Source organism: Vigna unguiculata, chromosome 6 (assembly GCF_004118075.2).
Source record: "Vigna unguiculata cultivar IT97K-499-35 chromosome 6, ASM411807v1, whole genome shotgun sequence".
In the NCBI taxonomy this organism is placed as follows: Eukaryota; Viridiplantae; Streptophyta; class Magnoliopsida; order Fabales; family Fabaceae; genus Vigna; species Vigna unguiculata.
In genome coordinates this window covers 21,638,152-21,651,793 of record NC_040284.1, presented here as the reverse complement: position 1 = coordinate 21,651,793, position 13,642 = coordinate 21,638,152, and the positions used below count along the sequence as shown (strand labels likewise).

The 13,642-nt window shown below is 28.2% G+C and overlaps 1 protein-coding gene and 1 long non-coding RNA gene across 2 annotated transcripts; one reads left to right on the top strand and one right to left on the bottom strand.

Annotated features, from left to right (window-relative positions):
• Positions 1-2,089: 2,089 nt before the first annotated feature.
• On the bottom strand, positions 2,090-3,921 carry LOC114188882. The gene is made up of 4 exons (XM_028077541.1): positions 3,671-3,921; positions 3,350-3,478; positions 2,950-3,120; positions 2,090-2,373 (listed from the first exon to the last, which is right to left on the bottom strand). The coding sequence occupies exons 1-4, from the start codon at positions 3,746-3,748 to the stop codon at positions 2,278-2,280; spliced, it is 474 nt and encodes a 157-aa protein (XP_027933342.1). The 5' UTR covers positions 3,749-3,921; the 3' UTR covers positions 2,090-2,277.
• A 5,850-nt stretch (positions 3,922-9,771) lies between these two features.
• LOC114188881 lies at positions 9,772-10,915 on the top strand. The gene is made up of 2 exons (XR_003605466.1): positions 9,772-10,105; positions 10,680-10,915. It is a non-coding gene; the product is annotated as an uncharacterized LOC114188881 (long non-coding RNA).
• Positions 10,916-13,642: the final 2,727 nt, after the last annotated feature.

Below are 13,642 nucleotides of genomic sequence, written 5' to 3'. Positions count from 1 at the left end.
AGAAAGAAACAAGACAAGGGAACATGCACGTACATTATAATTAATGTGTCTGTTTTCAACCCTTAGTAAGCCAAATTTGTATTCCTTTGATTCATTACAAAATGTTACTATAAATGTTCTTTCTCCATTTTTTGTTTTCCCTATGCTAATAAGATAAAGTGTGGAGAATACTAATGAATTGCTTAATGTATTTAGCTGTTTTTGGATTAGACATGTAAAAGACCAACAAATGAAAACATGTTATAAGGATGAAAAGAGTACACAACATAAAAAACAAAAGTTAATTAGTAAAAGAACAGTGACACACGTGATGCCGTAATTTTTTTTCTAATACATTTTTATGAATATTTATACTAGAATTGTTTATTATGTATATAAAAAGTAGGTTGGCAAAACGAATTTGTCTAACCTGATTTCCTATTATTCCGTTCAAAATAACGGGTCGATTCAGCATAACAAAATGATAAGAATGGCCCGGTTCATGGGCTGATCCATTAATTTTAATTTTAATTTTTTGAGTTTTTATTTTTAAAATTGTTTAATCATATAAATATTTTTAAAATTGATTAATTAATATTTTTAATTAAAAAATATAATAAATTTTATTTAAATATTAAATTATTATGTTATAATTAAGAATTGAAACTTAATTTATAAATATTATTGACTTTAAATTATAATATTATTGTGTATTTGCGTCTTTAAATAAATTTAACATAAAAAAGTTAATCTTGTTTTTTCATTTTATTTTTTAATTAAAAATAAAGACCAACAAATTGTTTTGCTTGTTAGCAATGACCCACTTTATTAATTTTAATAAAAAGGATCATATATATATATATATAAATATATATATATATATATATATATATGTACAGTAAATATTTATTTAATTCTAATTTTGTTTTTGAAAATTTGATGCGAATTTAATTAAAATGTAGACTTAAATTTTAAGAGTCATATAATGATTCTATAATTATAATATAGAATATTATGAGTGTTGAAAATGTATAGTGATGGTGAAAATATGAGAAATATAAAATATATAATAGATATAAGAAATATGTTGCAAAAAGGAGAACTTGTTATTTTATTTTATTCATTTACTTTCTCTCTCTTTATATATATATATATATATATATATATATATATATAACACAAAATATAACAGAATATAAAATAAAATGATTTTAAATGAGTTTTTATTAAATAAAATTACTAAATAATTGATTCGAGATTTTTCTCTTTTTAAATACGAATTTAGACGAGTTGTGAACTTAAATGAACGCGACTTTAAGCAAATGTTTGCTGTATATAAAAATATGAATAATTAATTAAGAATATTAGTATATAGTATATATTGAACTAATTCAATATCTATACAGTACATTGTCATTTTCGTTTATATCTGCTAAACAATTTAATCTTTATAAAAAGGAAATAATTTTACAACAAACAAATAACGCATGTAATGATCAACTATTTAGGCAAATCTTTATTATTGTGTTTTTGAGCCAGTGTTTTGTAATTTATCTTTCTTTTTTCTAAAGGTGGTTATTTATGATCATTGTATTCTTAATAATTATTATTTATGATTGTTAGTTCATTGTATTCTTAATAATAAATTCATTTATCTTTTAAAAATACGAATTTTATTTTAAACTTTTGTTTAAGGTATTTTAATATATATTATAATAAAAATTCTAATGAAATTAAAAAGATTCTGAGGAGATCAATTTAAATTTGACAACAATCAAATGAGATTACTGATTAGAATGTAGATAGATTGTGGAAAACTAATTCAGTAGGATTCCAATTTAGACACTACTGATTTAAATATTGTGTTTTAACTTATAAGGAAAAATGCTCTGCACTCATCTCACACTATAATTTGAATATTTGAATGGAACCCACATGATAAGTGCAAACAATACTAATATAATACCTAGTCTACTTTTTTTTTTTACCATTATTAGGACTTTAATTAATGAGGGCTTTTTATAAGTAAAAAATTAATTTATTGTAAGTCTAAAAAATTATATATATTTTTCTTTTATGAAATTCTTCATAAATATAAACTCATACAACCTTTGAAGAACACCAAAAAGTGGATCAAGGGTCTATTTATCTGGAGAAAGTTAAGCATGATTATCTAATCATTAACATTCAAAATATTCATCAGAAAGGCCAACTTCTCAACCTAATAAACACTACAAGAAGGAAATTCAAGTAAGCATAGTTCTTCTGATCATGACAATACACATAGGAGCTGGATCATTATATCTCTGAAACTTCTCTCCAGTTTTGAATAGCTTTAGACACTACTTCTTCAACTAGTTGTGCATCCAAAGCACGACTATCTTCATTCTTCTCCTGAAACATCCATAACATATAATGCATTCCATTAATGAGAAATACAACAATCAAAACCTCAAGATAGATATATAAAAATACAGTTTAAAGTGAAATTTGTACAGAAAATGCTTTAATTTCATCTTAAATTTTCTTATTGATTCTACCTATATAGCTTCTATGATTTGTATGCTGGCACTGGCTAGAGGTGGTATTATTTGTACACTCTAGTATTTATGTTATTAGATTCCATTTCCATTTACTGTTATTTGTAGTCTTGGTTTGGTTTACATCAAAAGTCTTCTGAAATTAACTCTTTGCATTGTCTTTGTGTGTTTTCGTGGCTTCATATTTTGCAGGATGCTATTGGAGAAGGACATTTAAGGTTTGAATTCAAAGCATAATCATGAAGGATCTTCTTCTTACTTGTAATCTTTGTTTTCATTCTTTTGTGATGATTATGAGATACTAATCTATGTGGAGAATGATGAAGGAAAATTATAGCATTTTTTTGTGTATTATTGTTTGAGTTGAGGTAACCCAATTACCTCCTATTAATATATGTGTTCTTGCCGGTAAAAAAAAAAACATACTTACTTTGTTTCCTAAAGCCTCTAAAGTGAAGCTGTCAGCACAAGAAACCCTAGCCTGGAGCACATCAAGACCCAACTCTTCAAAGGCTTCCAATATAAACACCAGCAACCCCTGGCAACTCCTTTGACTAAGCACCTTTATCACAAAACCCTCTTCTTGCATTTTAACTTCAAGCTACAAAATCATTAACAACAAGCACAGATTAGTCAATTATATCACCAATATCTGCAGATAGGTGTAATACTGCATGCACTAGAATTTTTCCTGGTATTATCAATATGAATGCTTCCAACCTTATTAAAGTACATGAAACTGTTTTAAACACTTAGAGAAGAACTTTAACAGTCTTATAATATTTTCCCCTTCTTTTATAAGGTAGTAGATGATGAGATTATTCTTATACCTTAGGCATTGGATCATAGTCAGCGATTTTTCGTGCCGTTGCAACTTTTAACTCGTTCAATTCTTGCAGCTTTTGCTTTAAACCTTGTATGCAATTTGACACATCCAATAACACTGAGGCTTTTGGTGGCTGCATAAACAGAAAACGTTCGGTCAATCTGAAAGAGATGAGAGTGTAGATTTGTGACTGCTATAAACACCAGAAAAAAATAAATAAATCAAAGTGAGAGTACATGAATGTTAGAAATATTGAGTGAGAAAGTGAATGAGGGGAAAGTATGGCATGCAAAGAGAGAAGAAAGAGATATTACAGAGTGATTACCGAGTAAGAGTATCTAATTGAACGAAGCAGCTGTAGGTTCCTGTACATGGCTGTTCTCTTGTGAATCCTTGAAACCATTCTCTCTCTCTTAATCACACACACACACACTCTCTCTCTCACAAGAGACTAAATGTAAGCATTATTTGATGGTTTATAAAGAGAATGATGATACAGAATCTTGTTGATCACATGTGATGCAGTTTGGGAATTACAAAATGTATGAAATGTTTAACTTCGATCAAGGGTCTTGTTTTTTTCCTCCTCAGATATTCATTGTCACTCATCCAATTTTGTTCTTCTCTCAAGCTAACAAAGACCTAGTGTGACACGGTATGCTTTACGGGGAAAGTACAAATAATAAATTATTGGGATTTTCTTAATATAAAAATGGAAAAAATAATAATTGATCATGTACAAACACAAAGATATTTTTGCATTAGTCCAACTATCTTTTACCATGTCTTCGACCATTACACTTTTGAATGCTAACTTTACACGCACGAAAAAAAAAAATTCACTAGACTTTCAATTTTATTGTAGCGTGTGTATTATTTTCTTTTGGGTTAATTATATTTTTTATCCATAACAACTCAATTTTTGTACGCTTAAAGAATATATTTTTTCTTGCTCTGCAGACCGATTTGCCTATGTGTGTAAGTTATAAGTATTAAAACCAACATTGGATGAATGGAGAGTAGGGATTATTCTATGAACATATATTTTTGTATACGGATTAGGATACCTCAAGTGTTTCAATATATATAAAATTCTTACCTTTGTTGATTAAAAAAAACCAAAAGATCTTAATATTTAAGTAATGAATGAATTTAGTTCTTTTTCATAACAGTATAAACTATGTTTTGACATGATAAATGATAAATCACATTAATTTTTTAAGACTTTTATAAAAGAAGAATATGTGAACCGCATCCAACATGATTTACCTTATTAAAAAATATCATTTATTATATCAAAAAATAGTTAATGTCATTAGTCGAAAAAAACTGTCTTCGTACATTTCTTATGTACAAGGACCTAAGATAATCAAAATATGACATAGGAATGAAAATCAAAATTATATTATAGTTTAGAGACAAAAATATAACCCTTTTTTTTTAATAAAAAAGAATAACTAACAAAGATTATTTACCAATCATGTACTGTAACTGATTAACCTAAACATATCTATTTACTAATTGCATTAGGACTTTTTTGGATAAATTTTGTAATAGTAATTCTAAAAAATAAGAAAAATAAATAAATCAAAGTTTCCATAAAAGTATGTTAAAAAGTTATTTGAAGAAATGAATTGAGAAAAGTTTTGCAAACTATGTATAAGTTAGTTTTAGCTTATAGGTAAATTTATTTTATTTATTTCTTTTGGTATAAAACATTTATCTATATAATGAAACCCTAAATTAATAAAAGGTTAAATATGTTTTTGGTTCCTAAAGTTTTAGTGAAATTTGGAATTAGTTCATTTTCAAAATTTTTGACAAATTTAGTATTGCATATTTAAAATTGTATGAATTTAGTCATTTTAGACAAATTTTGTTAAGTTTATCTGACGTTTCAAGTACATTTAATGATAGTATTTGAATTGTTTATATCGTTTGACACATTTTCGTTTCAATGTTAACTCAAATATTATCATAAAATACGTTTAAAATGTCAAATAAACCTAACAAAATTTGGTAAGAAAGACTAAATCTATGTATTTCTAAAGATGAAGGATTAAATAGGAATTAAAGTGACTCCAACGGTTCTCCATAGTTACCATTTACTTCTAGAAGAAAGGCATGAATGAAGTAATTAATTGATATAAGTAAAAAGTGCAGTATGATGAAAAAGTTAATGATGTAGGAGGAACGGAGTTTGATTTGGCAGAATATCGTAGAGCAGTCAAAGTGGATAATAACAGAGAAAGGGACAACATGTGCAAGCTGGTGTAGGTTTGTCGTGTGCAAAATGAGGCAGCGATGAGTGATGAAAGAAGAAGCATGTGGGGTCACAGATAGGGCAAAGGGAAAACAGTGAAACGAAACATTCCTCTGCATGGGAACGTGGTGAAGTTAAGAGAGAGAGAGAGTGGTGGTGATGGTGGTGGTGGTGTTGGAAGCTGGCAAAGGAAAAGGAATCTGAATGGGTCATGCATGGCAGTAGGAAGTAGCGTAGCACCTACCAACAAGTGTCAAAAACATGTTATAGCTTTATGTGTCTTCTTTGAATGCCTCCAAGCTTTTCTCACGGGAAACCCTTTTTCTCTCTCTGTCTCTCTCCACACACTTCAAAGACTTTTTGGTTCTATTATCAGTACTGCAAAAACAAAAATTAAATCATGCAATTTGTTCATTATACTCCACTTCCTCCAAAACTAAAAGCAAAAACCCTTTGTCTTTCTCTTCCTGTACTTTTTATTTACCTCTTGTCAATAAATTCTCTTATTGTTTCAACTTATTTGTATATGTTGAATGAAAGATAACACAAGAATTCAACGTCGTTCGACCTATAATGTTTATGTCTATATCTATAACTATATTAGAAAGTATTTTTATTTCTAATGTATCTCAAGCTTTATATAGGATTTTTTATATAATAAAATAGAGAATCACATTTTATAATTTTAGATAATGTGAGACTAAATCAAACACCGTAATCAAATACCATAATATTAACGGTACTGACATAACACTTCATTATTTGACAACATAATCAAGCAGATTAATTAATCATTCTAATCGCATTGCTTAGGGCACTCGGAATCAATTTTCCATGGCATTGCAATGAAAGCTAAGAAAGCGCGGCGTAGAAAGATACGTGAGTGACATAAACGATGACCGTAGTCAAGATATTTTTGAACGATTTGATATCTTGATGGAGAATATTAAATGAGACAAATTGAGATTTTTTGTTCTGATAAAGAATAAATCATCATTAAGATAGATGTTTTTAATTTCACGTGCAGATAATCACATACATAAAGTCATGTTTACTTACAATGAATAAAGAAAGTGATGAAAAAGTTAAAAGGGGATACATTAACATTGAAACACCTGTTTTACATCATTTAAATAGCTTTTGCCAACAAATTATATTTTATACCCAGTTACCATATTTTTTGGTATATAATCACTTACCATTTAGTTTTTTTTTTTTTTAAGAATGTTTGTATTAAAGTGGATCACAACCAATTCAATTTTATCAAAACTACAGCCGAGTAAAGAAATAAAGAAGAGCAGTATGAATTATGAACGATAATTATATATATATATATATATATATATATATATATATATATTTAAAAAAGATTTTCCTACTAGAGTTGATTAAATCAAATCTTGAAATATTAACTAGTCAAGGAACAAAACATTATAATGACAATGTTACAATATCAACGTACCAAGATGATTAGAAAATTTATATAAAGGAGAAAGAGAAGATTGAAAGGGGATAAAAAGAGTTTGTGAGAAGATGAAGGGAAGTACTAAAAATATGTCATTTTTATATTCAAAAGGAAGCTAGAGTAATGTTATTTTTCATGCTTAGATAAAATTAATGTTAGAAAACTTTAACTATAAAATATAACTAAAATTATAAATTTATTAGTTAGCATCTACTAAGCTAACTTTAAAAAATAAAAATAAATACAATTTTGAAAATTAGAAGAGGAGAACTAAGTGAGAAAAATGTTTTCTTCATGCTTAAATGACATTAACAATAATAATAATAATAATAAAAAATCGTACCCATAATAACTTGAATCTCTCTCGATATTAATTAAATATTTGGATTGATTAAGCATGTGTATAAATATAAGTGTTATGTGAATTTTTAAAATCAAGTACAAGGATGAAAATCAATGTATATGTTTATAATTACTTAATCCTTGTACTTGTCTATATTTTAAATTACTAAAATAATATTAGTTTATATTATACTTTATGTTAAAATTCATATAATTATAATCTAATTCATATGAAAAGAATTGTCACGGCCACACAATGATGGATTGCACGTAATTTAATTTAATATCAAATCAAGAGTTTCACAACTTCTCTTTATCGTGAATCCTCTTGAACAAGAGGGGATGCCATTTCTTAAAATATAAAGTTCAAAAATATATTGTTCTAATCATATATTTCTTTAAATCTATATTATATACGATATTCTCACCTTATTAGGGGATTTGTAATTCATGTCACATCATTGATTAGAACAGCATCTCCACATGCACTCAAGTTGACATGATTTCCCATTTTATACAAGGAGGAAAAATCTTGACTATTACCATAAGCTCACATCTCACGTTCCTATTATTTTATTTTCATTCTAACATCTGCTACTACTATGTTATTTGTTATTTTATATTGTTAAGTTCTTTGAAAAAAAAGTAATTGTATTTAGGATCTATATGAAAAAAGTAATACCGAAAAAAAAAATTCTTGCTCACTTCGATGAAATAATGTTTTATGGGAGTAATTTAGACATCACACTTTTGTGATATAAAATCTATTATTGTATGTTGTTTATAGATTGTTATATTCACTCAATGCGTAAATAGGTTTATTTGTATCGATTTGAGTAAGAATAGACCTCAGTGTATAATATATGTATAAATAGGTCTTTTTTATTAATTTTGGTTAGCACATATCATAAGATGCCACTTTAGATTATAATGGGAGTTTAGTATTCCAAGATTTCATATTTAATCTTCACACTACTAAACATTCTTATATTATTTAAGAATTTTTTTATAAATTTGTTAAAAAAATTACAAAAAAAAACATTTTCTTACTATTTTTTTTAAAGATCTTAATTGACAAGTAATTCTTTCATGAGTAATTATTTTCTATAAAATTATAAAATTCATAAATATTTCTTACAAAATTTGTTGCGAAAATTGTTTTATACAAAATATTTTACATTAAAATTAACAGCAATTTTCTGTAATTTTTTTTATAATAAAATTTATAAGTATTTCTTAAAAAATATAAAATAAAATTGATAGAAAATATGATTTTTTTTAGTAGTATGATATATTTATTGATATTTTTGTATATGAATAAAAATATTCATTTCCTAATGACAACATGTTTTAAAGTACAATAATATAGGACATAACCCTTGTAGTCACCAGACTCAATCATATCGGTGGTAGTTAATCTTAGAACATATATTCCATTTCTGTGGAGCATAGTTTGGTACTAGTATTCGCTTTGATAGGATCAGACTCAGTAGTTCATGGTTCTTGCCATAATAACACAAGCTTCGGTTTCTAGTGACACATATAACACATGAAAATATTCAGTTTGGTATTAGAAAGTAAGTTTAAAATTAATTTATCTTCACAAAACTCACTATAAAATAAAATAAGGTTTTATTAATTTATATATTATAATTTTGTAATCAACGTGAGGTTGTTTTTTTTTTTTTTTTTATCAACAACTAATACATAAATAAAAGAATAAGACTAAATGGATTCCGACGGTTAACGGGTAAAGTATTTTTTATACCCGCATATTAATAGAGCATGTACGGGTATCATAATATCTGTACCCGTGGATACTCATACCCGCTATACTCTAATTTAAATTTTAAAAAAAATTATTAACATATTAATTTTGAATGGGTTGTTTTCTATCAATTGGTTTTTAAAGTTTTTATTTTTTTGTAAATTGTCATTCAACACTATTTAAATAAATTATTTGGATTTTGTTTGAAATTTATGGATATTATGTATTATATTTTATTTGAATTTACCATTAAAATATACTGCTAAATGTTTTAAATTATTTTTGTAAATATTTGTAGATATCCGTGGATATTAAAAAAAATGTGGATACCCACATAATGGATAGCCGCACAAATATGAATACAGGTAGTGGCGGAACTTAGGGATGTCAAAATGGGTCGAGCCCGACGGGTCGGCCCACCAGCCCGATCAAAAAAACATGGATCGGGTCAGAAAAATCAGCCCACCAACCCGAGACAACCCGGCCTATCAAGTCCGTTAACTCGTCGGGCCAACCCGCGGGCCAAAACAGGCCAGCCCGCAGCCCGTATGCCTTAATTAAAAAGCACGTGCAGAGGTGTGTGTTTAATTTTGGTGCTCTGCTCTCTCTGCCAGATTTCCCATTCCCCTCCATTTTCCTTTCTCTCTCTCTCGTGACCATACCTATCCCATTTCTCCTCCACCCAAGACGCTGGCCAAGAACACGAACGAAGACAGTGCAGCCCATTCATCACTTCGCGTCTCTCTTCCATCGTGACCTCCACCACTTCGCGTCTCTCCTCCACCGTGACATCCAGCACGTTGCTGGCCAGGAACACGAAGGGAGTGCAGCAGCGAGAGAACGCAGTGCAGGGAGAACACAGAGCCACCATCGAACTCCGATTCGCGGACGATTCCGACGGCCACGACCACCGCGAAGACAAGTTTTTGCGTTCTAGTTCCCTTTTTTTCGATTTGTAACCTAAATTTCTAATTTTTGTAGCCCTAAAATTTGTTTCCCATAATTGGGGGTTATGGTCTATATCTGGTTGTTGTTGTTGCGATTTGCCCTTCTTTGGATTTGACCCATTCTATGAATCGTAATTGTTGGTGTGGTGTTGCTTCAATTTTCCCCCAATTTCAATTTCGTTGTTGTCGTTAATCACACATTTGGATTGTTTGTTCATGTTTGTGTAGTAAAATTCTGTTAGATTCATTTTCAAATTGAGATGTTTTTGTTATGTTATTAAGATGTATGTTGTTGGGTTGCCGTATAATGACATTGTGTTGCTGTTTTCAGCTCCTAATGTTGATGTTTAATGTTTAATGTATAAGTACTGTTGGTAATGAACTTGTGTGTATTGTCCCTTACATGTTTTTGTTTCTGAATCTTGCGTAGTGATCAATAAATATTAAGTTGTGTGTACTGTCCTATGCATGTTTATGAATCTTGCCTACTGATGATCAATAAAGAAGTCTCGCCACTGTGATAAAATAACTATTGCCATTTTCTTGCAGACAATCTGTCCATTTTCTTGCATTATCCAAAAAGGGTTTGTATTGATGCTGCAGCAGTGACCTTCATGACTTGCAGAGAGCAAAACATCATTTATATGTGTTTTTAATATTTTCATTTTCTTGTTTAATAAATCATTGTTGTTGTATTCTTCATTGAAGGAGAATTTTTTTTGGTAATATAACATTGGGACAATGTTCAGTCAACTAAATTTGGAATGAAACAAATTGAAATTTGATTTTGGACCACAAATTAAACATATGGAAAAAAACTTGCGGGCCAGCCCGTTAGCCCGCCAGCCCGCCAGCCCGCGGGCCGGGTCCAAAAATCTAACCCGTTTCACTCTATCGGGCCAGCTCGGCCCGACCCGTAAAAGGTAGGCCAAAAATTCTTAGCGGAACTTGAACAAAAATCCTAAGGGGGCCAAATTATATTTGTTATATATAAATTATTTTTTTAATTAAAAAAAATTAATTTCTTTACATCATTTTTTTATTCAAAATAAGCACTCATGACAATAGAATCTAAACAATATAACAATAATATATATGAAAGAGTAACATAAAGTTTATCATCAACAATAATATATAAAAAAAAAACAAAAGTTACCTTTTATTCAGAGTGCTCTTTTATGCTCTTTCAATGACTTAAAATCTTCAATAATTGAATCAGAGCTGAAACTAGTTGCAATATCCCTTTCAATATAGATTATCATAGTGCTTGCTAAAAATTCAGCCTCCATCTTATTTCTCAACTTGTTCTTGATTATTTTTATTGCAGAAAAAGATCTTTCAGTTGTAGTTGTAGAAATTGGAAGAGTCATGATAAGATAAAGTAATCTATTTATCAAGTAGTAACTTCAGACTTTTTTGTTGTTGCCAAACATGTACATAACTTTTGCATTGTTGATAAATTCTTCAATATTTGGATTCTTGTGAAGTTTCTCAATTTTAGATGACGTAGATGCATTTTTTTCATTTTCATCACAAGCCTTCCTCTTGAAAAAAGAATCAATTCTTTTACTCTTTATCATAATTTTTCTAATATAAATTTTTCACCTCTAACCTATTTACAAAAAGATAAAATTATGAATACTTCAAATTAAATCTTAAAAGCAAGATTCAATATTTTAAGAAAACTAATAACTTCTAAATGATTAGCTTCCCTTACCTTAGAGTAATTCCTAATCTTGTTCTTCCCTTACACAATTTCAAAGCTTAAAATAGCTCTATTTACACAAAGAAGAGTTTGATCAACAATTAAAGCATGATTTTATGATCTCTAACACATACATGTCTAGAGCGTAGAAAAGCCACATACAAGAGAGAAACATATTGCTTCATAAATAAAAAGGAAAAGATGAATGTACTCAAAAGAAGAAATTGTTCAGTCCAAAATGTTTCTTAACTCTTCAATTTTGTGGTAGTGCAATTTGATTTTGAAAATAATAAGGAATTGATGGTAAAAATTGAGATGAAAATAAAACGGGAGAAAGAGATGAAGGCACATAAAGAGAGAAACAAAATAAAAAAGTATAATAAATTATAATAAAGAAAAAAACGTGATTTTTAAATTTTAAAAAATATTTTTCAAACTAAATTAATTTAAATAAGATAATAATATATAAATAAAGTAATAATATATAAATAAAGTAATAATATATAAATAAAGTAGTAATATATAAATATATTTTTAAAAATATATAGAAAATAAAATAAAATAAAATAAATTAATATAAATAAAGTAATAATTTTTAAATATTATTTTTTAGATATATAGTAAATAAAATTAAAAAAAATGGTTGGGGGAGCCGTGGCTCCCTACTGTTCCTTCATACTTCCGCCATTGAATACGGGTACGAGGCAAATATTTATCCGACAATAGGGTACAATACTACTTGTACTATACCTGACCCGTTGACATTCCTAATGACAAGGATGAAGTGGTTAGGACATGAAGCAACTTCTAAAGTGAAGTTGTTATAACCGGCAACGATTTTTTCAATTATGACACATAACAACTTCTATGAAGTAGCAATGAAATAAAGTCGTTACCACTCGTTTAAATTGAAATCAAAATTTGAATGATATATAAAAAAAACAAAAAATTTATAAATATTAAGATTTTAAATTTTATATCGAAAGTGGTGTCTAATTTATTACATTAAACTTATATCGTTGAAAGGTTCACATTGACTTGTAATTTGGTCAGTTTATTATATATAAGTTAGTGCAAATCTCATTTACACGCTAGTTTTATAAGATTGAATTAGATTTAAAATCGACTTCTTAATATATATATATATATATATATATATATATATATATATATATATATATATATATATATATATATATATATATATATATATATATATATATATATAACGTGTTCAACCTCCTCAATATAAAATGTTTCAAAATAACTTTTATATATAAAAGTGAATGGTTATTTCTAATGATTTTTTTTATCATAGTCTAGTTCCTTCTCTGTAAATTCTAGAGCTGTCAAAATGGGTTGGAACCCGGGAGCCAACCACGCTCACCACGGGTTCAGGCTAGGTTGGGTTGAAATTTTTTTACAAATTTCAATACGAGTTAATTTTTGACCCAGCTCACTAACCCGTAAATAAAAGGTCACACAAGTATTTTTTGTTAAGTTGGACTATGTATCTAGGTCATGTTAGGTTGTTTTTTTAACCAACACATAAATAATTTGTATTTTTGTGATTTTGGTTTGTATTTGGATTGTATTAAAGTTTATTTATATTTTAATTAGAATTATAATCTAGTTTTGACTCAAAAAGAAAAATAAAAAATTGTATTTTTTGAATTAAGTGAGTCCGTGAGCCAACTCGTTTAACCCACCAACCTGCGGTAGGCTGGGTTGGGTTTGATTTTTTTTGGCTCGCTAATAAGTGAGCCGGGTTGGGTTGACTCACTAAGTAATCAACCCGTGGTGGGTC

Coding starts and splice junctions, on each gene's coding strand:
- LOC114188882 (XM_028077541.1), bottom strand. CDS start 3,748: ATGGTTTCAAGGATTCACAAGAGAACAGCCATGTACAGGAACCTACAG. Junction 3,121..3,349: donor ACTATGATCCAATGCCTAAG/GTATAAGAATAA, acceptor ATGATTTTGTAG/CTTGAAGTTAAAATGCAAGA. Junction 2,374..2,949: donor TAGAGGCTTTAGGAAACAAA/GTAAGTATGTTT, acceptor TGGATGTTTCAG/GAGAAGAATGAAGATAGTCG.